The 26,485-nt window shown below is 40.8% G+C and overlaps 1 protein-coding gene across 2 annotated transcripts in view; it reads left to right on the top strand.

Moving 5' to 3' along the window:
- Vps8 (VPS8 subunit of CORVET complex) overlaps positions 1-26,485 on the top strand; it is a 252,603-nt gene that overhangs the window by 86,427 nt on the left and 139,691 nt on the right. For both annotated transcript variants that reach the window (XM_004654317.2, XM_004654316.2), the window contains 7 exons: positions 1,883-2,053; positions 9,275-9,349; positions 10,142-10,177; positions 11,151-11,241; positions 11,489-11,535; positions 12,125-12,214; positions 21,411-21,457. In XM_004654317.2, coding sequence (XP_004654374.1) covers positions 1,883-2,053; positions 9,275-9,349; positions 10,142-10,177; positions 11,151-11,241; positions 11,489-11,535; positions 12,125-12,214; positions 21,411-21,457 — 557 coding nt within the window. The remainder of the gene's footprint in view (positions 1-1,882; positions 2,054-9,274; positions 9,350-10,141; positions 10,178-11,150; positions 11,242-11,488; positions 11,536-12,124; positions 12,215-21,410; positions 21,458-26,485) is intronic.

The following is a 26,485-nucleotide window of genomic DNA, read 5'->3' as shown; positions in this document are numbered from 1 at the left end:
TGCTAGCTAGGCACTGTGTCAAACTGACTTCCATCACTAATCCTCCAAGCTTCTCTTAAAGCGCTCATTGTGTGTCGCCTGATCTTTCCATGTGGCTAAAACTTAGCCAAGTTTTCTCTGTACCTTACATCTCATTCTTGAGAAGCATCTTGGTTTAAAAGTCCAAAGTTTAAGCCGGGTGTGGTGGCATGCGCCTTTAATCCCAGCACTCGGGAGGCAGAGGTAGGAGGATTGCCATGAGTTCGAGGCCACCCTGAGACTCCATAGTAAATTCCAGGTCACCCTGGACTAGAGTGAGACCCTACCTCAAAAAACCAAAAAAAAAAAAAAAAATGTCCAAAGTTTAGGGCTGGAGAAATGGCTTAGTGGTTAAGCACTTGCCTGTGAAGCCTAAGGACACTGGTTTGAGGCTCGATTCCCAGGGCCCACATTAGCTAGATGCACAAGGGGATATACACATCTGGAGTTTGTTCTCAGTGGGTAGAGGCCCTGGTGTGCCCATTCTTTCACTCTTTCTCTCTCAATTTCTGCCTTCCTCTCTCTGTCTGTCGCTGTCAAATAAATAAACTAAAAAAAAAAAAATGAACAAACAAAAAAAGTTCAAATAGAAACTCTTTAAAAAAAAGTCCAAAGTTTTAAGCCTTTCAAGCTTCAGACATTCTGGTAAGAGCCAGTACCTTTGCATCTGTAATAGAGTATAATGTCAGCATATATTAACGAAAATCTTTTTGCTATTTGTCTTTGCAAAAGCCTCTGCTAACATGGAATAGAACATAAAAATCCATCAATATGAATATCAGAGAATATGGAGAGGAGCCACTTGATTCTGACTGCTTTTGAATTCACATCGATAAAATTTTGAGTCTTTATTTAGGAGCTGAGGAGATGGCTCAGGTGGTAAAGTGCTTGTCATGCAAGCATCAGGACCTGAGTTTGCATTCCCAGCACCCATGTAAAAAGCCAGGCATAGTGGTGTGCACCTGTAATTCCAACACTGGGGAGGTGGAAACAGAAGAGGCTCCCTGGGGCTGGCTGACCAGCTAGTTAAGCCAAATTGGTGAGCTCCATGTTCTCTGAGGGAGTCTCAGAAAATAAGGTGGAGAGTCGTTAAGGAAGACACTGATGTCAGTCTGTAACCACCACACACACATGTGCCTGCACGCCCCCAAACACACATGAGCACCCACACATGCATGCACATGTACACACACATACACGCACATGTACACACACATACACACAGACTTCATTGATTTTTTTTTTGGAGAAGGATCAGCCTTTCTCAAAAAATAATTTCTATGCAAATCTGCGGCCAGAGTGGTATACATAGCAAGTTCCAGGCATGTGCCCAAAAAATCCCTCAGCCCCCCCAAAATATTTTGTAAAAAAAATTCTGTAAAAAGTATACATATATATGTGTGTGTGTATCTTAAGAAATTTGTTAAAATGGTATTATTAGTTTTTTTAATTATCAGTTTAAAATAGGAACAAGGGACAATAATATATGTATATGAAAATGTTATAATGAAGCCCTTAATATGTATACTGACTAGAAAAGTTAATAGAATAAACTACCAAGTTAGTACTTTTCAAGTTATAATAGCACTTAATCATAAAAATCTATACTTCCTATCAATTATGACAGTCCTTAGCCCATCATCTGACAGCTGCACTATCACACTGTCATATTAAACACTGTCAAAACTCAGCACTATGTTTTCTCTGAGCTCTTTCTGGGTAGTTCTTGCTGTGACTGTGCTGCCATTTAAGTTATTAAGTGGATAGGTTCTCGGTGTAATTTTATTTAGTGGTGAAGCTTCTTGTCCTGAATGGTGTTAGGAGCTGGACCTCACTTTTGTTTTGTTATGCGCTGGAATTGCAGTGGATAAACTCGCGCACAGTTGTGCTCCTAGACAGCGCAGAGAAGCTGCATGTGATCGATAGGCAGACGCAAGAGGAGCTGGAGACAGTGGAGATCTCAGAAGTTCAACTGGTCTATAACAGCAGCCACTTCAAGTCACTCGCCACCGGAGGAAATGTTAGCCAGGCACTGGTAAGTGTAGTATGCTGTTTAAGTATCGCTTTAATCCACTTGCGTCATTGTTGTTTGGTCTAAAAAAAAAAATACTGGGATGGGGAGATGGCTCAGCAGTTAAAGGCACTTGCCTGCAAAGGCTGCCATCCTGCGTTTGATTCCCTGGGACCTATATAAAGCCAGATGCATGAAATGGCACATGTGTCTCGAGTTCCTTTGCAGTGGCAAGAAGCCTTGGTGCACTCATTCTTTCTCTCTCTCAGACGATAAAAATATTAACTTAAAAAATACTAACGGGTCTTCTGTCTTGATGTGTTTCTTTTCTTTTCCTTTTCACTCTTGTCTTTCTTTGAGGCAGGGTCTCACTCTGACCCAAGCTGACCTGGAACTCACTCTGTAGCCCCAGGCTAGGGGATATTCCCACCTCAACCTCCCCAGTGCTGAGATGATAGGCGTCAGCTAACATCTAAGTTGAAGTGGGATGGATCTATTTGTAAGTATTCAGGAAGATGAGCCAAAACTATTTTTACCTTATTATTTTTTCAGAAATGTGACAAATTTAACCATGGAGTTATAACTCTTATGCTTAAAAAAAAAAAAAAGTGAGATTAAGCTGGGCGTGGTAGTGCACGCCTTTAATCCCAGCACTTGGGAGGTAGAGGTAGGAAAATTGCTATGAGTTTGAGGCCACCCTGAGACTACATGGTTAATTCCAGGAGAGCCTGAGCTAGAGTGAGACCCTACCTCAGGGAAAAAAAAATATGTGAGATTGAAAATTTGTGAAATTGAATCAATTTGTGAAAATTTATAAAATCAAAATATCTGAGAAAATTTAGTTGTGGCCATAAGCCTCAGTAGTTGGGAGTTAGAACCAGAGTAAATGCCATGCTGGTCAGGGCTGGAGAGATGGCTTAGCGGTTAAGCGCTTGCCTGTGAAGCCTAAGAACCCTGGTTCGAGGCTCGGTTCCCCAGGTCCCACGTTAGCCAGATGCACAAGGGGGCGCACGCGTCTGGAGTTCGTTTGCAGAGGCTGGAAGCCCTGGCGCGCCCATTCTCTCCCTCTCCCTCTATCTGTCTTTCTCTCTGTGTCTGTCGCTCTCAAATAAATAAATTAAAAAAAAAAATTAAAAAAAAAACAAAAAGCAAGATCAGAAAGAAGCAGACTGGGGTTGGTGGTATAATGCTTACCTAGTGTTTGTGAAGCCCCGAGTTCATCCCAAGCAGAACAACAAAAAAAAAGCAAGCAAACCCCCAAAGCCAAGGAATACAATAATCTCTTAGAACAAAGCACACAAATATTAACGTGAGTACAGAAATTTTCAGACTTCAGCAAGGTACAGTTCAAAACCTGGCCTCGGGTCAGAGATAATAACGAGGCATAAGAAGAACACAGTCTATGAAGGGCAAAGAATCAATCCAAATGAAGTCAGGCCGGACTTAGGTGTTAGATTTAGCATAGCAGTTGTTGTTTTTCTTTTCTGTTTTTCCAGATTAATTCTTTTAAATTAGCATACAAAACAGTGGGTTTCATTATGGTATCTTCATACACATATGTCATGATATTTACTCATTTTTCTCCCCACTCCTCTCCTCTGGGCTCCTCCTCCAGTTAGTGCCTCTGTCTGCTTTCCTGACACATGTATACCATTACCCTCTCAATTTCCCACCTCCCCTTTCTAATGTTTTGATCTACAAACATACATATATAAATACACTTATGTATTGATTTAAAATTACATATTTAACTTAAAATATATAAATATGTATAGTTTTAATTTAGATTGTGCTTAAGAGAGAAAACATATCTAAGTCAGGCTTATTTTGCTTAACATAATGATTTCCAGTTGCATCCATTTTCCTACAAATGTCATGATTTCATTTTTCTTTATGGCTGCATAAAATTCCATTGTGCATATGCACCACATTTTCTTTATCTATTCATCTGTTGATGGACATTCTAAACTAGTTCCATTTCCTGGATATTGTGAATAGCGCAGCAATAAACATAAATGTGTAAGTACCTCTGTGGTATGCATAACTGTTATTATAATTATGATCCCTATATCTAAAAGGCAAAATAAAGACAAGGAAGATATTTTAAAAGATGAAACACATATTTAGAGTTGAAGAATGTAGTGCTTGAGATGAAAAAAGAGAGGGGCTAGAAGGGATTAATAGCAAGTTAGACATTATAGGATAAAACATTAGTCAACTTGAAGATATAGTGATTAAATTATTCAAAAGGAAATAGCGAAAAAGTAATTTTAGAAGTTATAGTAAGCACTCTAATATTTGTGTAGTTGAAATTTCTGAAAGAGAAGAGAGAAAAAAACTAGAAAAAATAATTGTCCAAAAACTTTCTAGGGCTGGAGAGATAGCTTAACAGTTACGGTGTTTGCCTGAGAGGCCTAAGGACCTACGTTCAATTTCCCAGTACCCATGTTAGCTAGATGTACAAGGTGGTGCATGTGTCTGGAATTTGTTTGCAGTGGCTGGAGGCCCTTATGCACCCATATTCTCTCTCTCTCCCTCCCTCCTTTTTTCTTTCTCTCTCAAATAAGAAAAATAAAATTTAAAAAAGTTGAAAACTTTCTAAAAGTAAACAACACAGAGCACAGTGATATATCTCTGTAATCCGAGCTCTTGGGGATGCTGGGACAGGAAGATCATTTAACTGTAGGAATCCAAGGTCAACCAGGTAATGTAATGAGTCTCTCCCTCCACATAAACAAAAGCAGAAACTCTGAACACATGTTCAAGAAGCTCAATGAACCCAAACATAAGTAAAGGGAAAAAAATGCATAAATTGATCAAAATGCATTATAAAGAGAAAAGTTCTAAAGCAGGCAGAGGGCAGAAATACACATAAGATGCAGAGGAGCAGTGGGTGTGAGAACAGATTTCTTAGCAGACAATCTGCAGCAGGCTTCAAAGACTGTAAACATGAGCAACAAGCTTGTGCAAAAATGCTCACTATCTTCCAGGGGTGGTGGCACTTATCTTTAATTTCAGCACTGGGAGGCAGAGATAGGAGGGTCACTGAGTTCCGAGGCCACCCTGAGACTACATAGTGAATTGCAGATAGGCCTGGGCTAGAGTGAGACCCGACCTGGAAAAACCAAAATAAGCAACAACAAAACGGTTCACTATCATTAATCATCAGGGACCACTTTGTGTCCATTAGGATGGCTACACATTTGTTTTTGAAGCAAGCAACAACAAGTATGGTGAAGATGTGGAGATACTAAAACCCTCACACATTGCTGGTGGCATTATGAAGTGGTGCACATGCTGTGACGGACACTTGGACAAAGCAGAAAATTCTCATGGGACTTAGTTTGGCTCCTGGGTGTACACTTCAGAGAGATGAAACATTCACTCATACAGAAACTTGTCTATGGCTAAACATAGCAATATTGTCCTGGAAGTGTTTCTTTGTTTTATACTAGAGGTTGAATTTCAGACTTTGTACATGCTTGGCAAGCACTGTGCCCGAGCTACATCCTCAGCCCTCTACTTTTTTCTTTTAAGACAGTCTCATGAAGTTGCTCAGCACACCTTGAACACACTTTGTAGCCCAGGTGGACCTTGAACTTGTGATCCTTGTGCTTCAGGCTCCCAAGTAGCTGGGATTATAGGTCTGTGCCAGTAGGCCCAGAATTATTATTGTTGTTATTATATTATTAATTACTATTTTTATTATTATTTTAGACAAGGTCTTATGCTTGGTGATCCTCATATCTCAGCCTCATGAGTTCTAAGATTATAGGCATGAAATCATCATACCTCCTCAGACTTTGCTTTTTTTTTTTATTAAGTAGAAAATTTGTATGGACAAATGATGTGTTGGTCCCATTCCCCTCCTCCCTGTCCCCATTCCATTGACCTTCCTCCTCAGTGGGGCTGCGGTAGTTACTGTGGAGTTGGGGTTATAAGTTGTGAGAGTAGTCAGTCTTTCCGGAGGGGCAGCGATGCCTCTGCATTCTTCTTCCCACCCTGTGGCCTGTACAGTCTTTCTGCCCTTCTTCTGCAAGGTTTCCTGAGCCCTGGTGTTGTTTTTTTTTTTATTTTTATTTTTCAAGAAGAGAGAAAGAATGAGAATGAACATGCCATGGGCTAGTGCCTCTGCAAATGAACTCCAGATGCATGCACTGCTTTGTGCATCTGGCATTATATGGGCTCTGGGGACTCAAACTCAGTTCACCAGGCTTGTGAAGCCAGCCTTTAACCACTGAGCAATCTCTTCAGCCCTGTCTTAAGTCTGTTGAACTCTCAGCAACTTCTGGATACCTTAGCTCCCCATGTGCTGTTGTCAGAATTCTTCTTCTCCTCCTCCCCCTCCTCCTCCTCTCCCTCCTTCCCCCTTCCTCCTCCCATTTTTTTTTAAAGGTTTGTCAAGGTAGGGTTTCACTCTAGCTCAGGCTGACATGGAATTCACTGTGTAGTCTTAGTGTGGCCTCGAACTCACAGAGATCCTCCTACCTCTACCTCCCAACTGCTGGGATTAAAGGCATGCGTCACCACGCCTGGCTTTGGAATTATTCTTTTTTGAAATTTTTATTAACATTTTCCATGATTATAAAAAAATATCCCATGTAATACCCTCCCCCTCCCCCACTTTCCCCTTTGAACTTCCATTCTGGAATTATTCTTAATAGCTACAAACTGGAAACAATCCAAATGTCTAACTGATAAGTGGATATACAAAATGTACCAAAGCCATATAATAGAATCCTTTTGCACAATTAAAAAGGATGAACTACTGATAATACTACAGCATAGGTGGCCTTCAAAAGTATAATGTAAGTAAATGAAGACATATAGAAGGGCCATGTGTCATTTGAAGCTATTATATAAAATGCTCAGAAAAGGCAAATTTATAGGGACAGACGTATGTTAGTAAGTCTGGAACTGGGAGTAGAGATGAGGACTGGCCTTAAATGGGTATAAGAATTTTTATGGGATAATTATCAAAATATTTTCAGACCAGATTTTGGTGATGATTGAACAACTGTAAATAAGCACTGAGAGCTGGAGAGATGGCTTAGTGGTTAAGGTTTTTGGCTATAAGCTTAAAGACCCAGGTTCTATTCCCTAGTACCCATGTAAGCCAGATGTACATGGTGGTGTATGTGTCTGGAGTTCATTTGCAGTGGCTAGAGGCCCTGTCCTGTCCATTCTCTTCCTCTCCTTCCTCTTCTATCTCTGCTTGCAAATAAATAAATATTTTTTAAAAATCAGCACTGAATTATTTATCTAGTGAGTGATTTAATGAAATATAAATTATACCTCAGTCTTGTTGTTTCATAAAAACTGTAGACTGATTAAAATAATGTCTTGAGGTTTAAGATACATAAAGGCAACATATATGATAACAAAATAGTCCATAGCAGATAGGAGGGGATATAAGAACACCATGGTAAAGTTCTAACAATATTCATCAAATAATAGTGTTGTGTAAGTGAGGACTGAGCTAAGTTAAAGTTGTATATTGTTTATATTAGAATAGTCACTAAAAAGGAAGTATAAATGATTAGGTTGATAGTAGTGACAAAAAGAAATGTTAAAAATATGGGCTAGGAGGTGGTGCATTCCTATAGATTCCCATAATCCCAAACTCAGGAAGGAAAGTGGGAGGACCAGGAGCTGAAGGCCCTTCTGGGCTACATAGTTATGTTGGTTTAATTGCAAAAGCTGTCCCAATTAATTGCAAAAGCTGTTTCCCATAAACTTGAGTGTTTAAATACTTAATCCCCAGTTGGTGTTGCTGCTCTGGAAGGTTGGGGAGCCTTTCAGAGGTGGAGGAGCCTTGCTGGAGACAGCGTGCCACTGGGAACAGGCCCTGAGGTTTTACGGTCCAGCTCTAGTTGCTGGTCTCTCTACTTTCTCCTGGCTGATGTAAAGATGTGACACGTTTCCTACTCCTGCCAACCTTTCCCCAAATGACAGTCTCTACCCTCTTGAACTATAAGTGAAATAAACTCTCTTTTCCTAAAAAGAAAAAAAAACATATATGGGCTAGAGAAATGGCTTAGTCATTAAGACACTTGCCTGTGAAGCCTAAGGATAGGTTCAATTCTCCAGGTCCCACATGTGGTGATTTGGTTCAGGTGCCCTCCATAAACCTAGGTGTTCTGGATGCTAGGTTCCCTAGTTGATGGCAATTGGAAATTAATGCTTCCTGGAGGGAGTGTATTGTTGGGGGTGGGCTTATGAGTGTTATAGTCAGTTTCCCCAAGCCAGTGTTTGGCACACTCTCCTGTTGCTATTGTCCACCTTATGTTGGCCAGGGGGTGATGTCCACCCTCTGCTCATGCCATCATTTTCCTTGTCATCATGGAGCTTCCCCCTCGAGCCTGGAAGCCAAAATAAGTCTCTTTCTTTCCCACAAGCTGCTCTTGGTTGGGTGATTTCTACTAGCAATGCAAACTGGGCTGCAGCACCACGTAAGGCAGATGCACAAGGTGGCGCATATGTTTGGAGTTTGTTTGCAGTGGCTAGAGGCACTGGTATGCCCACTCTCTCTCTTTCTCACTTTTTCTCTCTGTCTTACTTTCTTGGTCTCAAAAAATAAATAAATAAAATTTTTTTAAAATGTTAAAAATAACTTCAAAGAAGTATGTATAAAAAGGGAGAATCTTGGGCTGGAGAGATGGCTTAGCGGTTAAGCGCTTGCCTGTGAAGCCTAAGGACCCTAGTTTGAGGCTCGATTCCCCAGGACCCACATTAACCAGATGCACAAGGGGGTGCACGTGTCTGGAGTTCATTGGTGGTGGCTGGAGGCCCTGGCGCGCCCATTCTCCCCCCTCTCTCTCTGCCTCTTTCTCTTTCTGTCTGTTGCTCTCAAATAAATAAAAAACAAGTAACAAAAAATTTAAAAAATAAAAAAGGAGAGAATCTTAAGTAGAAAACAGCAAGTTAGTATGTCTAAACACAAACAGAGCAATAATTAACAGAGAATGAGAATGGTTCCAGATATTTCAAGTAAAAGAGATTATCAGATTAGAAAAAATATATGTAGATTCCACACTGTCTACAAAAACATACTCCTACATTATTTTTTAAAATTTTGTCTATTTAGACACACTTCCTCTGTTAGAGTAGCAATCAATCAACATAATTTTCCCCCATTTGCTTTTAGGATGAAACCCACATGAAATGGTGTCTTTATATTTGACATTCATTAAAACTTAATCAGACTTCTAATGCATTTAATGTTACCTGTTGATTGTTTTGCAGGCTTTGGTTGGAGAGAAGGCTTGTTACCAGTCCATCAGTAGCTATGGCGGTCAGATCTTCTATTTGGGCACAAAAGTAAGCTCTTCACTGTGTGTGCTTGTGTGTGTCCAGATAGGTGAGGCAAAGGAGGCTGTTGAAGAGAGCAGTGTAGTGCGCAGTGGATTCTGATCAGCATGGATCCAAAACTTGCACATATATATGTGAAGACAGGATCTCATTTAGTCCATACCAACCTGGAACTCTGTGGTTCCAGGCTGGTCTTGAACTCGTGGTGGTCTTCCTACTTCATCCTCTCTCAAGTGCTTGGTATTACATGCATATAGATATATTTTTACTTTTGAATAGTTTCTAAACAGAATGCTGATTTTTGTGATTTAGAGGTATACTTTTATAAGTCTGACCAGGAAGGAAGTTAATTACATATATTTGTTATGTAATTAAGATGGCTTTAGTTTAGATCAACTTAAAACTCATACTGCATTGAAGCATTTGATTTAGAATCATTGGAATAAGAGCTTTTTGTATGTAAATTTATTTCTATGCTTTATTTTTCAACTTAAAGTAGAAAACAGTTTATCATTATTAAGATCAACCAAAGTATTGTCAAGTTAAGTCAAGGAATCAACTTGAGTTTTCCTTGTTTTCTTTTTCATGGAATTAACACTGTCTTGGGTCATACACTTACTAATCTAGCAAAGTTTGTTTCCCCCACTCTTCAGAGTGGGTAAAGACTCTTTAGTATATTTCAAGATAGAGTCTATATTTCCATCTCTAATGTGAGAGGTTTTTACTTAAAAATCTAAAATGAGATACGTGATTGGGGACAAGTCTGAAAGATCATTTTCATTAATTTCTCTTATTTTTTAGTCTGTTTATGTGATGATGCTGAGGAGCTGGAGAGAGGTGAGTTCAAGGTCATCACTCGTTAGAATTACTGAAATGACAACAGCTTTGTTTGTTTCGGTTTAGAGAAGACAATTTGGACTTGTGCTTTTTAACTTCCAGTATACTTAAAAATTGTTGCTGTTAGCAGCTTGATTTGCTAAAACTCATCATATCAGAATTGGGTTGAGGTCTATATATCAGGAAATTCAAAATAATAATGGCTTAAACAAAAATTCTCTGTCATTTGAAAACAGTGTGGAGGTAGGCAGTCTGTTGATAGTCTGGGAACCCTTTTCTACTGTCTTTGTGTTTGAATTCTAATCTCAAGGTCATTTTAGAATCCATTATGATTGCTAGAGCTCCACCCATTATGTAAGTCTATGTTCCATTAAGAAGGAGAGTAAATAAAGGCCAGCCCCAACCTTGTTTATTTTTGTTAGTGTGGTGTTACGTACAGTTAATGCACACGTGTGTGTGCATGCATGCAGAGGCCAGAGGAAAACATCAGGTGGATTCCTCTCTCCCTATAACACTTCCATTTACTTCCCATTAACCAGAGTTCAATTGCATTGACCTAAGTAATTACAGCAGAATCTTTGATATTTCCTTTAGCTGGTGTATGGCCTTCTCTATTGAGCTCAGGGTTTGTTATTAATGACGAGAGGGTAAATGGATACTGTGAGGATCAATTAGTAATTTCTGTTATATTGGTGTTCCTGTTTTTTTCCCTTTTTACCTTTAAGTTCTCTGTCAGTCCATACTGACCTATATAGTCATCATATTACCCAGTGCTTTAAGAACATATTTTTCCTAGAAGTAAGATACTGACTGGCATCCCCTGATAACCCTGCAGAGAAAGTCCAACATTGAAATAATGTGTTAATGTTAATGAATACTTTTAGTTCCCAAGCAGCAAATTCTGAATAGGTAGCGTTGGTAGTCAGTCCTACACAGGGGTCTAGCTTCTCTCATTTGTTCTCTCATTTGTTAGAGAATGGATCACCTCCTGAAGCAAGATTGTCTGACAGAAGCCTTGGCTCTTGCATGGTCTTTCCATGAAGGAAAAGCAAAAGCAGTAGTGGGTAAGTTAATAAATATAGACTCTAGAGATGGACATGTCATTATAAAGAAGTTTTTCATAAGGAAAATTGACTAAGAGGACAAATGGGAAGTATAGAGGTGTTATTACTGTTACCCAGCATGTGGGTGTTGAGGCTTATTGTAAGTGTATCTGTTGTTAGCATGGATTGTGAAGAGAAGGCTAGAGCCCAGGCTTGCTCCTAAAGCTGTGCACTAACTTTTGCCTCATGTTGGACTTTTCCTCTAAAGGCTTATCCGGAGATGTCAGTAAGCGCAAAGCTGTTGTTGCAGATCGAGTGAGTATTTTAATGGGGCCTTCACTGGGGGTGCAGTAATACTTGCTTTTTATATTTGGTAATATCTTTAACTTGATTGGGCAAATGGCTATCCTGAAGGAGAGAATATATGAAAGAAATAGGTCAGCTTTTAATTCCTAAGTGGGCTACTGAATGCTTTTTAAATTTCCTTCTTATCACTCTTACGAAGATAATGAAATCGCAAAAGAGCAGAGAGCGGTGGGAAAACCAGGGATCTGGATTCATGAGTGATTTGCTTATTTGCGCTGGTTACAGAAAGCTCTGCAGCACAGGATTATTAAAGGACTTAACTCCATTTTTCATATCATGAGCAAGATAACACTTCTGAGGCCTGGAGCATGCAGATACATCTTAGAAAAGATTAGCAGATCAGTACTGGCCTCAAGGCTGGAAGAAAAATCAGGCTAGAATTAAAAATAATTTAGGAAGCAAAGCCAGCAGGTTTAATCATATTTCTAATATAAAGTGTGATTCAGTATCATTTAAAAGAATCATACCTATTAAATATTATAAAAAGTATATAAAATTTTTGTGATATGATTTTGATGCAAAGCTATTTTTCTTGCAGATGGTAGAAATCCTGTTCCATTGTGCAGATCGAGCTCTGAAAAAGTGCCCTGATCAGGGGAAAATCCAAGTGATGGAGCAGCATTTTCAGGTACACGTGGACATGTGCTTCTCATAGACAATAGGTCTAACACCGCTCCTATACATTGTTGTAAAATGTGACTTACATATTTTGAAGTAGTCAAAGCTTTGTTTCAGGGCTTGTGGGACACTCTACAAGACTTAAGTTTTAAAGAAGTAGATATGTAATCATAAGGGAACAGATAAGTGTTGTGGAATTGCTTATGGTTAGCTTAGTGCTGTGTAAAAGGAAAGGCTATGTGGGTGAAGATACACCCCTGTGAACTGAACCTAGGGTGGATGGCTTTGCCATTGACTAGCATTTAAGCTAACCTGAGTACTTATGGAAGAAGTGTACTGTTAACATTTAAAATTAGTTCTCCCTGAAACACTTATGACTCAAGCATAGATTTCTCTCTCTCTATCTATCTGTCTGCAGTATTTGTGCATGTATATATGGATAATATAACTTATGTATAATCTAATTATATTCTATAAAATGTGTTAATGGAAGAGGTTTTGTTTATTTTGGAACTTTAATGAAAATAAACACCTAGGAACAATTTAAAGATATGAGTATTTATTTATTTTATATATTATTTTTATTTATTTATTTGACACAGAGAGAGAGAGGGGGAGGGTAATGGGTATGCCAGGGCCTCCAGCTGCTGCAAATGAATGCCATATGCATGCAGCATCTGGCTTGTGCATCTGGCTAACGTGGGTCCTGGGGAATCGAACCTTTGGCTTTGCAGGCAAATGCCATAACCACTAAGCCATTCCTCCAGCCCAATATATGAATTTTTATTACTCATGTTTCCTCTTTGCAGTGATCTCCAGTTATAGTTTTTGCAAATGTCTGTTTCTTCTTTCCTATCCCTATAGTTATAGTTCTGCTTTTTCCCATTTTAAAAAATATATTTTTTTATTTATTTGCAAACACAGAGAGAGAATATGAATGGGTGCACCAGGGCCTCTAGCCATTGCAAACGAACTCCAGATACATGTGCCACTTTGGGCATCCGGCTTTATGTGGGTACTGGGGAATCAAACCTGTGTTGTTAGGCTCTACAGGCAAGTCCCTTCACCACTGAACCATCTTTCTAGCCCTGTTCTGTTTCATTTTCTCTTTCTCTTTTTTGGTTATTTTTGTTGATCAAATCTAGGACCTTGCATATGATTGGGAAGTGCTTTACCATTGAGCTACGTTCCCAGCCCAGCTTACCTCCTATTTTAACAAATACTTGAGTGTCTAGAGAAGCAAACTTTTTCCAAGAAGAGCTGCTAGATGGTAAACTTCAGTTTTTTTTTTTTAAGCAGGGTCTCTCTAGCACAGACTGACCTGGAACTTACTTTGTACCCTAGACTGTGCTCACATTCATGGTGGCCCATGGTGTTAACCACCATGGCAGACCATTTTGATTTCATCAAAGTATTTGTCTCATCTTTTCATTATTCTTATGACAAAAATAGATTAGTGACTAGGAACTAGATTAATAAATCTCAGTGGATTTACTATGTTTAATCTTAACCAAAAGGTTGAGATGTGATTTAAGTGGATTTACAACTAGATCAGCATCCTCACTCAAAGAATCTGGCATTAATTCTATCCTAGTGCTCCATACCAAGGTTGTTTTGTTTTGTTTTGGTTTTCATTGTGGGTCCCCTCTTCCCCCCCCCCTCTCTGTGTGTGTGTGTGTGTGTGTGTGTGTGTGTGTGTGTGTGTGCGTGCTCATGCCATGGCACATGTTGGAGGTCAGAGGACAACTCAGCACTTCCCTTCCACCTAGTTTGTAGCAGGATCTCTGGTTGTTCATTGCTGCATTTGCCAAGCTAGTTGCCCCAACACCCTGCTTCTGGCAGATTTTTCTGTCTCTGCTTTCTTCTTGCCTCTTGGCATGGCTGAGATTACATTATAAACTTCCACTATAGCTCTCAGCTTTTTACATGGATACTGGGTTCAGAACTTGGACAATCATGCCTGCATGGCAAGCCATTTCCCCAGCCTCATACCTTTTTTTTTTTTTTTTTTCGAGGTAGGGTCTCATTCTAGCTCAGGCTGACCTGGAATTCACTATGTAGTCTAAGTGCTGGAATTAAAGATGTGTACCACCACACCCAGCTCTCTCATATTTTTGTTTTGTTTTGTTTGTTTTTGAGGTAGGGTTTCACTCTAGCTCAGGCTCTCCTGGAATTCACTATGGAGCCTCAGGGTGGCCTCGAACTCACGGCAATCCTCCTACCTCTGCCTCCCGAGTGCTGGGATCAAAGGCGTGCGCCACCACACCTGGCTCATACCCGTTTTTAATAGTGGTTTCAATGAAGGATTACTAGCCTGTCAGTTTTATATAGCACCAAGAACCCAGGTTCAAAATTTCAGAATAATGAGAATTTATGTTTTACCAGCAGGTGGCACCTCATGCCTGCTGTCAGGAGCCTCTCCTCTCACGTAGTCACAGTGTACAGTGCTGTCAGTGCTGCCTTCTTCTGATGGCCATTTTGTTCTGTCCCAGTTATAGACAAGGACTTTTAGATCTTGCATTTTTGGCTTTTACTGTACAATAACTTAGTCATGCAAAAAGGTATTAAAATGTTCTTTTTCTCATCCAGGTTGAAACGTCTGTTTTCCTGGTTTTTGCCTCACTTACATTTAAAGGTGTTCAAATATTTTCCATTTCTGAGAGCTTGTCTGGAGGTTCTAGCAGGGGAGCGCAGCTGCTCGTAGACCCTTGACCGAAGACCGGTCCTTCTCTATTTGGGGAAGGTCGTCCTCTTCGACCAAGTGCGCAGCTTTGGGAGGGACGCACATGGAGCAGTGAGGGAGGAAGGAGACACCCACTTAGCCAGCCAGATCAGCCAAACCAACCCTCAACCCTGGCGATCAATGGGGTGACAGATGTCGCAGTCAGACCGCCCTCACGTCCTATTTTCCATTCATAAAGTCAAACAGCAAGCAAATATCTTCTTTGTTCCACACCACCCCAATATCATTACACCTCGAAAAATAAAAAAAGTAAACAAGCAATTATGAGTTGTTTTTTTCACTGACCATGGTGCATCAAATAACCTTGTTCAGTGGAGGTATTCTAAATTGGCTGCAGTTTCTCTATAATTTATCTATGAACAATTGATCCATGAACATACATTCTCAGGATAAAGAAGACAGTAAGAACTTTTAAATATAAACACAAATATCGTAAGCCCACTACCATGAGCAACCTCCCAAGCATGTGCCACCACCCCCAGTTTATCACAATATCATGACTTTCTTCCAATCTCAGTTTCACAGACCAGGCTTCTAATCTGCTATCATGCCACTAACTCCCTTCATAATTATTTTGTAAAAACTTACTTTGGGGCTGGAGGGATGTGTTAGCAGTTAAGGTGCTTGCCTGCAGAGCCAAAGGACCCAGGTTCAATTCCTCAGGACCTACATAAGCCAGACTCATAAGGTGGTGCATGTGTCTGGAGTTTGTTTGCAGTTGCTGGAGGCCCTGGTGTGCCCATTCTCTCTGTTCTCTCTCTCAAATAAATAAAAATAAAATTTAAAAAAAAACAACTTAGGTCAAAACTTTTCTTGTAGCTGTTGAACTGCTGTGGAGCATTGTTGGCAACATTGCCTGTCTTGCTGTTGGCCATGATGGCAGAAGCCAAGGGGAAAGCACAGCGCACAGTTGCTGGCCTCTGTGCGCTCTTCCCTTGGAACCTTCGCCCATGGTGGTGTCTCTGCAGAAAAGTTCTTCCTCGCTCCTTTTTAGCCCAACTGACTTGCTTGCATATGAGTGTTCTCTCTCTCTCTCTTTTTCTCTTATTACTCCCAGAATCAAATCCATTTATTTGTAAAATGCTATAAACTGGAATTTCTCATCCAATGTCAGCCTTCCACACATCCTCTGTAAGCCTAGAGAACTCTGTAAATTTGGCAACTTTCTTATTTTTGTCATAGCTCCATCCCCAGCATCTGGCTTAATGCCTATGATAAATATCTATTTAGGTTGTTTTGAAAAATATGTAAACTTATGCTGTATGCAATATTTACATTGGGAGTGTGTTTTAAATCTAAATCTAGTAGGTTTGAACTGAAAGCCAGTTGTTAAACTTAACACTTGAAACACATATGCTCACAATCATGACTAATATTGTATCCTACATACCTGATAACTATCTTACTTAATCCTTATACTTGAGGGGAAGTTTTGTTTATTTCTTATTCCCATTTTACAGGTGAATAGGTTGAATAACTTGCCTGATATCATAGAACCAGTAAATGGAACCTCAGTAGACAGCTGGGCTTTCTGGCTCAGGAATCTTAAACCTAAGCTATACTGTATATGCTTCATTGTGGTGTGCCATGCTGCACTGAACCACACTGCACTGCACTACACTGCACTATACCACACCACACTGCACTATACCGCACCACACTGCACTATACCATGCTACACTGCACCACACCACACTAAACTGCAGTGCACCACACTGCACTATACCACACCATACTGTACTGTCCATACCACACTGCACGGTACCACACCATACTGTATTGTGCACACTGCACTATACCACACTACACTGTACCGTCCACACCACACTGCACTGTACCACGCCACACTGTACCGTCCACACCACACTGCACTGTACCACGCCACACTGTACCGTCCACACCACACTGCACTGTACCACGCCACACTGTACCGTCCACACCACACTGCACTGTACCACGCCACACTGTACCGTCCACACCACACTGCACTGTACCACGCCACACTGTACCGTCCACACCACACTGCACTGTACCACGCCACACTGTACCGTCCACACCACACTGCACTGTACGACGCCACACTGTACCGTCCACACCACACTGCACTGTACCACACCACACTGTACCGTCCACACCACACTGCACTACACCACACCACACTGTACCGTCCACACCACACTGCACTGTACCACACCACACTGTACCCTCCACACCACACTGCACTGCGCCACACCACACTGTACCGTCCAAACCATGCCGCACTGTGCCACACCACACTGTACGTCCACACCACGCCGCACTGTGCCACACCACACTGTACCGTCCACACCATGCCACACTGTGCCACACCACACTGTACCGTCCGCACCACGCCGCACTGTGCCACACCACACTGTACCGTCCACACCACGCCGCACTGTACCACACCACACTGTACCGTCCACACCACACTGCACTGTACCACACCACACTGTACCGTCCACACTGCACTGTACCACACCACACTGTACCGTCCACACCACGCCGCACTGTACCACACCACACTGTACCGTCCACACCACGCCGCACTGTACCACACCACACTGTACCGTCCACACCACGCCGCACTGTACCACACCACACTGTACCGTCCACACCACGCCGCACTGTGCCACACCACACTGTACCGTCCACACCACGCCGCACTGTGCCACACCACACTGTACCGTCCACACCACACTGCACTACGCCACACCACACTGTACCGTCCACACCACACTGCACTACACCACACCACACTGTACCGTCCACACCACACTGCACTCTACCACACCACACTGTACCGTCCACACCACACTGCACTGTACCACACCACACTGTACCGTCCACAACACGCTGCACTGTACCATACCATACTGCACCGTACCACACAACACTGCACTGCACTGCACTGCACAGCACCACACTACACCACACTGCACTATGCCACACTGCATCATACCAGAATATATCACAGTGCACTACACCGCGCTGCACTGCACTGCTCTGCACCGCACTACACCATGCCACACTGTGCCATACCACACTCTACTTCACCACACTACACTGCATTTCACTGCACTGCACTTCCTCTCACAGCTTTTCCATAATAACCTCAGACCAATGTGTGGTCACCTAGCTAGTTCTGTTTGAAACAAAGAGGACTAAATAATTTATGAGTTTTTGCAAAATAATGTAGTATATAAAAATAAAAATATAAATTAATGAATTTTAGGCTAACCATGGTAAACATAGTTGAGTGATTGATTAATGTTGATTGTTCACAGTGATCTCAAACTCAGAGGCTGGCTAATTAATGGTGGCAGCAGAATTTTGAGTTATTTTATTCACCTATAGTCGTGTATGTTTCAATTTTTTTTTAAATTATTTGTTTATTTATTTGAGAGCGACAGACACAGAGAGAAAGACAGATAGAGGGAGAGAGAGAGAATGGGCGCGCCAGGGCTTCCAGCCTCTGCAAACGAACTCCAGACGCGTGCGCCCCCTTGTGCATCTGGCTAACGTGGGACCTGGGGAACCGAGCCTCGAACCGGGGTCCTTAGGCTTCACAGGCAAGCGCTTAGCTGCTAAGCCATCTCTGCAGCCCGTATGTTTCAATTTTTATATAAAGATGTAATTATTTGCTTACTTTGTACCTTAAGGGAAAGGCATAATATGAGACATTTTCATATGAGACAGTGTGAACATTGACTGTTTACTGGTTCTGCAATATTAAACAAGTTGCTCATCCTCTTTATTCATTTATGCATATATAAAATGGGATGAACAAACAAAACTGCCTCTCAAGCATGTTATAAGAATTGAACAAGATAGATTACAGGTATATAACACCCAAAAAAATATTAGCTAGGGTTCTGGGCATATGTGTTGCAACTGCTAACACACTAAAAGAATTTGATAAACAACCCTCAAGCTCTTAATGGACTGGGAAGATGGCGTTGTTGATAAAGCGCCTGCCTTGTGTGAGGGCCGAGTTTAGATCCCCATTACCCACATAACTGCCAGGTGTGGTGGTGCACTTATAATCCCAGCCCCGAAGAGGCAGAAACAAGGAACCCCTGGGGCCCACTAGCTAGCTCATCTGACTAAATTGTGAGAGAGCTTGCCTGAGAGAATAGGGTAGAGAGTGATCAAATAAGACACACAGTAGGGCTGGAGAGATGGCTTAGTGGTTAAGGTGTTTGCCTACAAAGCCAAAGGACCAGGTTCGATTCCCTAGGACCCACATTAGCCAGATGCACAAGGATGAGCATGTGTTTGGAGTTCATTTGCAGTGGCTGGAGGCCCTGGCACGCCCATTCTCTCTTTCTCTTTCTCTTTCTCCTTTCTCTGTCAAACAAATAAACAAAGACACACAGCATTGACTTTCAGCTTCCCCACATGTGCATACACATGTGCACCCTCCCACAAACATGTATGTAAAAATGCACATACACCATACACATAAAGATCCTAATGAAGCCTTATGTGAATTGTTACCAAATTCTTCTTTGAGCTCCATGTAGTTTTCATGAGAATCAGATCATTGAAGGCCATTATTGCAGCTGTAGGCATATTTTTGTGTTAAGAGGTCATGCCAGAGAGTAGGTAGCTACTAAAAGCTCCTCCTTTCTCCTTCTTTCTTTCCTTCTCCTTTCCCTTCCTTGCCTTTCTCTTTTCACCCTTTCTCTCTCCTCTCCTTCCCCATCCAAGTATATTCCTTACCACTCAATTTTCTGCAGGCTTGATTCTACCCATCACTGGGCTCTTATCTAATCAGAAAGATGAAGCACCTTCTCACTAGGGATGCTAATATTATCCAATTGCTGAGCCCAATAAATATTTCTTTCAGATCTTACTCATTTTCAGTGTATGTTGACCAGTGATGAACACTCCTTCCCTTTTTTTTTTAATTTTTATTTACTTAGTTATTTGAGAGCAACAGACACAGAGAGAAAGACAGATAGAGGGAGAGAGAGAGAATGGGCGCGCCAGGGCTTCCAGCCTCTGCAAACGAACTCCAGACGCGTGCGCCCCCTTGTGCATCTGGCTAACGTGGGACCTGGGGAAGCGAGCCTCGAACCGGGGTCCTTAGGCTTCACAGGCAAGCGCTTAACCGCTAAGCCATCTCTCCAGCCCCACTCCTTCCCTTTTGAAGTGCTGTACCCCATTAGATAACCGTGACCCTGTGCCCTTCTCCCGGAGTTGATGTTTTCCCCATCCTGTGACTGTTTTCTAAATGCTGCTCTGCCTCAGCATTTAGTGTGTCATTGAATTGTTTTCTCTTGTTTCTGGAAAGTTCTATTCATATATATTGTTCTGTCTGGTGAATAAAAAATTTGAATTCCATCCTAGATGTTTCAGATGACTATAGATTGAATATCTCAAATTTGAAGTGCTCCAAAGTCTGAAACTCTGATGTGATGCCCTTAGTGGGAATCTCCTTACCTGGCCTCATGTGGCATGGGTTTAGTCCAAGCTGCATGCCCACTAAAAATATTATAAATCATGACCTCCAAACCATATGTGTATGAAAGCAAAGAAATTCTGTGCTTAGCCTTGGGTCCCAATCCCCAAACACCTCCTTACAGAGACTTCATCTGAAAAAAAAAAAAAAAAATCCAAAGTCCAAAATACTTTTGGTCCCAAGAATTTTGGATAATGAAATGCATAATCTAGACCTAGAATTTTAAAATGGAAACCAGCTTCCATAGCCAGCAGAAAATGAAACAATACTGATGCTTGGTTACTGACAATTTCTAGTCATAATAAGCTACTATTTCTTTCCCCAATTATTTCTTTTGAAGAAGACCAAAATTATGGGTTGCCATTTACCTGGTATGTGTTACATATGTGTTGAATTTAAGGACTTTGAAATATTATGAAACTGAGAAGTTAAATGAACTACAAGACAGCTGTTTTGGTAGACTATGACAAAAATATGGGTGATCTTCATTACCTTGAAACAAGAGGACTAATTGTGTCATAAATTAGACATGTCCTTTGAAAACTTTCTTTACAAAGTTTTACGATAAATGCATATCTTTACCTGTTGTTGTAATGTCATTATAAACTCTTTATAAACTGATAGTATATGCATAATGCTTTGTTTAAATAGCAGACTTTGACTATTTTCCCATGTTATATATTGAATTTGATTCTGTTTCTCTGTCTCGTTTCCTCCTTTTCCTCTCCTTGTGCTTCTGTTACAGAGCTGTAGTAAACACCTAAGTATATAATTTTTTTTTACCTTAAATGTATTTAAAATAAATTGCCAGAAATAGATTTACTGGGTCAAAGTGTTTATATATTTTCAATGTTTGGCCCACTGTATGGTTCAAAGTTACATCATCACAATAATCACACAGCCTCTTACGCAATCCTATTCCCAGTGGGTCATAGACAAGGGTGTGGGCTGATGGCTTTCTTTATGCTTCTCCTACAGGATATGGTGCCCGTCATAGTTGATTACTGCCTTTTGCTGCAGCGAAAGTGAGTATGCATTGCCTGTCAGATTGAATTATTTTGAACCCAGTGTCATGCTTATGTATTCAATAAATTTGACTGGGTAGGTTTTTCTTTAATTCATAGAAATCTGATTCTGTGATACTTTTTCAGTCCCTTCATCTAGTGAAATTATTTTTTCTGAAACAGATGCTTATGGGTTTATCATCTGTATATGTGTTTGCCATAATAATGGGGTGAAGAACATAACAAAAGGGCAATACTGTTATGGGAGTTGACAGCCATGAAGACCCTCTGGGCCCTGGATGGGCTTACAACTCCCCAAACTAGTGGCTTTCGAGTTCTTATGATTAGCAACAAATTAATAGAGGCACAGTAGACACAAAGGAGAGGTGGTTATGATAGCAGAAAATCTCTCAAGCTGAGAGGCCTCTTGAACAGGCAGCCACATGGATACTTGGATAGTGTCTTCTTAGAAACTTAGAGATAGAAATTAGGCATCCAACTGGAGTGCACCTCATTGCCAAGTTCAAATGTGTATGGAGCACCTTGACTGGTGGGCCAGGGAAGAGAGCGCCGACTCAGAAAGGTGATTGAGTGAGGGCTACTGAGGAAATGGCTCAGCACTTAATGACACTCGCTTGCAAGTTCTGCCAGGAGGCAAAAAGTTCTTGGAAAAGCTGAAAAAGAACCAGGACACTGCTCCTGATGGACACAATGAATCAGATTAACATTCTAGTCTCTAGTTTTTTTTTTTTTAGTCTCCCCAGGTCAGGTTGGCATCTGTGTTCTTTTGAGTATATTTCCCTAAGTATCTATCAATACTACTTAGTAATATTTAAAATACAAAGTTGTATAGTAATACATATAAACATACATACATACATATATATATATATATATATATATATATATATATATATACATATATATATAGAGAGAGATTTTTGTTGGTGTAAATCATAACTGTAAACTAACCAACATGTGATAGTTCATTTTTTCACACATAATATTAGCCAGGTCTTGTTCTAAGCCCTTGTTGCAGTCCGGTTCGCATTGCTGGTAGAAATCACCCAACCAAGAGCAGCTTCTGGGAAAAAGAGTTTTATTTTGGCTTACAGGCTCGAGGGGAAGCTTCACGATGGCAGGGGAAAACGATGGCATGAGCAGAAGGTGGACATCACCCCCTGGCCAACATAAGATGGACCACAGCAACAGGAGGGTGTGCCAAACACTGGCATGGGGAAACTGGCTATAAAGCCCATAAGCCAGCCCCCAACAATAAACTCCCTCCAGGAGACATTAATTCCCAAATCTCCATCAGCTGGGAACCTAGCATTCAGAACACCTAAGTTTATGGAGGACACCTGAATCAAACCACCACAGCCCTATACATTATTTTCTCTATTTTTTGTAGCACCTTATCTGATTTTTATAACAATAACATAGGTATTCCCCATTTTATAGAGGAAGTTCCATAGGCAGAATGTGATTAAGTAAATTGTCAAAATTCACACTGATAGTGCTTGGGCCCCAGCTGGGGCCTACAACCTTATATAACACTGACTTGACTTGTGAATACACATCTGTTTTGGTAGCTTTATTCCAGCATGATTGGAGCAACTTTGAAAATATCAGCAAAGATTATCAAGAGGGCAGTTATTTGCCATGCCAGACCTTTTATTACATCATGGATAACTGTAGCTTCTGCTTCTTTGTGGCTTAAATTTATTTCAGTGGTTTAGCTGTCATGTTTTGCATAGTTTGTGAAATGTACTGGGTTGCAGTTATATTATACATTGTCTTTTTATAAGAATCTAAAGGGAAAATTTCTTTTAGGTGTATAGGCCAGAAATACCTTTGTATTCACTGAACCAGCTACTTTACTTTTAGCAGAGGCAGGGTGAATTGTATGGTGAATCATTGCTTTTTAGAAGACAAAGTGTCATGATATATGTATTTATATATCACCCTATCTTTTTAAAATCTAGTGTTCTCCTTACCTCATATTAACACTTACTTCCTTATTATTTTACATACCTTGTATTTTTTAAAAGCAACCTCAATAATTTATGGGTTAATGTGTGTGAAACTTTTTCTCTGTGAAGAGACAAATACATGCCTTTTCACCTCAGATAAAACTCAGGAGACAGAACAAGGAACAGTTAACAATCCAATTTTGATGAACCAATGTGATTATTGGGATTACTTTCAGAGTGAAGTGAGGGGTTACTTATAAGAGGGTGGGTCACTCAAAGGTGGCTGCATCACTCCAGAGTCCTACTTGGTCCTGGATGGCAGCCTCACAGAAACTACATCGTGGAGTCTCCCTTACAGTTAACCTTTCATTTCCTACCTTCTCTAGCATCTCTCAAGTTCTCTTGCAACTAGGGGGAGGGAAGTAGGGAGCCATAGCTGGAATCCCAGGTAAGGGTCTAGGAACCTTCCACTCTTCCCTCTACTAGGGAGTGTCAATAGCTGGCTATCACATTATTGTTCTGCTCCAAAGTTGCTATGGCTACTGGCCAAAGCCATCTCTCTTCCAGGGTGACATCATGCTTGGAGGAAAAATGCCATACAGCAGTTAGTTGTACATGTTTTGATTCATGTTTTAACCCTCATATTTCAAAGAAGTAATGTCATCTGTGTTTGCAGATGAGGAAATATAGGTTGAGGTGTTTTTAATGTTATTAAGTACTGTGGTCAGGGCTGGAGAGATGGCTTAGCAGTGAAGGCATTTGCCTACAAAGCCAAAGGACCCCAGTTCAATTCCCCAGGACCCATGTAGACTAGATGCTCAAGGAGCACATGCATCTGGAGTTCATTTTGCAGTGGCTTGAGGCCCTGGTGCACCCATTCTCTCTCTCTCTCCCTCCCTTTCTCCCTCCCTCTCAAATAAATAAAATATGAAGACTTTTAAAAAAAGCTTAGCTTTAAAAAATAAAAATGAACTGTGGTCAACTGTAATCTTCAAATTGAATTAATTATGAATGTGATGACATGAGGTACCTGAAAAACTGAATTTTATTTATAGTAAGATATGCCTTCTCATTCTAAACAAGCTGGTACTGGTGCCAAGCCCCTCTTCAGTATTTTATGGCTGAATTAACAAAATATTGCTGGTTTGCTGAGTGATTTGTGACCATTATCTTGAACACTTGAGTGCTCTTACAGTGACAAAGTCAGAATGTCCCTAACACTTGTAAAATGAATGATGTGTAGTAAAAGGAAAAATAGTTTCTTCCAGAAATATTTTATTATTCCAAACTATTTTATAGATAAACATTTCTTGCATATGTGATTTGAGAATATTCCACGACTTTAGCATATTAGCTGGCTGAGAAAGCAGTGTTTTCTAAATTGCAGCATGTAACAGACGATAAAAATCTTACCTAGGTTTTTACCAAATTAGAATAGTTGTTATCTTTTTGTTTTAATCATCTTCTTTTTTTAATTTTTTATTAATTAGTTTTGTATTCAGCAAATACAGGCAGTTTGGTACCATTATTAGGCTCATACGTGACCTACCCCCTCCCCATTGGCCTCTCCTTATTGATGTATATGGGTCGTGCGTTGTGGAGTTAGCCCACAGTTATGGGTAGGATAAATGTCTCTGCATATCATGACCCAACATGTGGCTCTGACATTCTTTCCGCCCCCTCTTCCGCAAAATTTCCCTGAGCCATGTTGGGTTCGTTTTTGGTCTGCTTCAGTGCTGAGGTGTTGGGGGCTCTCTGATTTGGTGGGAGTTGATTTTCACTGTTCCCCCCCCCCTCCTATTACTTAGTTTGTTTTCTCCTGGGCTGTACCAGAGCAAATACAGTATTTGTCTTTGGAGAATCCCCAGAAATGCCCACCGTCATAGAATATTCCGGTTCTTCTTGTAGTTCTTCCCTCCCCTCCTCCTCTTCTGGATACACACTGCCAGATCGCGGGCCTGGGCGTCTCTTCTGGACTGTGACACAAAGAGCATGGCTTTCTTGTTTCTCAGTCTTGTTTCCAGTCGGAAGACGAGTGTGTAGCACACACAGTGGCGGCTTGGCAGAAGTTCAGCTTGGTTCTTTCTCTCTTTGCTTGGTGTCTTTCCCCACTCCTGCTGTTTAGATTCCAGTAATGGCAGATGGGCCAGCGCCACACTCATCTGTGTAAGAAAGCTGGAGGCTGTGAAGCTAAGCCTTGGTCAGCTGTCCCTCTTTTATTCTAGATGTGAGTCTTTGCAGTTGCTTGTTTCTTACCATCTGGCTTTGAGTTGTCATTAGATTGTTAACATCTAATGTATATGGGCCTGAGCTTAGGGGCTGGTTAGAATCAGCCATTTGATTAAGTTTGAGTTTTTGTGTGTTTCTAGGCCATCTGTTAGTTTCTTCTATTTCAATAATTAAAGACTTATTAGATGTAAAAATATAATGTTTAATTGAATACTTCAGTATAATCATCTTAAATAGAAAAGGGTTTTTAAAAATAACTTTTTAGGGGCTGGAGAGATGGCTTAGCAGTTAAAGTACTTGCCTGTGAAGCTTAAGGACCCAGGTTCAATTCCCCAGAACATAAGCCAGATACACAAGGTGGCACATGTGTCTGGAGTTCATTTGCAGTGGCATGCTCATTCTCTCTCTCTCAAGCATAAAGAATACTAATAACTTTTCAGAGTTGCCATAATTAAAAAGTTTAAAATGGTCAGTTCCCTAGGCACCATTAAAACAGTCCATCTAGGAAACAAAGTCAGGGCCCTAGAGAAGAGTGCCTAAATATAGAAAGAAATGAGAGCCAAAGGCTTTTTGTGTGCACTTGTCACTCTTCTCCCTTTCCTGATGCCCTAGATTGCCAAGAGTATGCTGTAGAATCTTGTGTGCTTTTATTTTGAGGTAGAGATATAGGTAGGCATTGCAAAATCTGATTTTTCTTGCTCTGTCATGTCCTCTGATGGGTTAGGAAAGAAATGTGTCGTCATGCTCGTAATATTTTATTTTATTTGAGAGAGGCAGAAAGAGAGAGAGAGAGAATTGGTAGTGAGCCTGGCCCTCCAGCCAATGCAATTTAAATCCAGGTGCATGC

The sequence above is a fragment of the Jaculus jaculus genome, chromosome 5 (assembly GCF_020740685.1).
Source record: "Jaculus jaculus isolate mJacJac1 chromosome 5, mJacJac1.mat.Y.cur, whole genome shotgun sequence".
NCBI classification, from domain to species: Eukaryota; Metazoa; Chordata; class Mammalia; order Rodentia; family Dipodidae; genus Jaculus; species Jaculus jaculus.
This window is presented reverse-complemented; position numbering and strand designations above follow the sequence as displayed.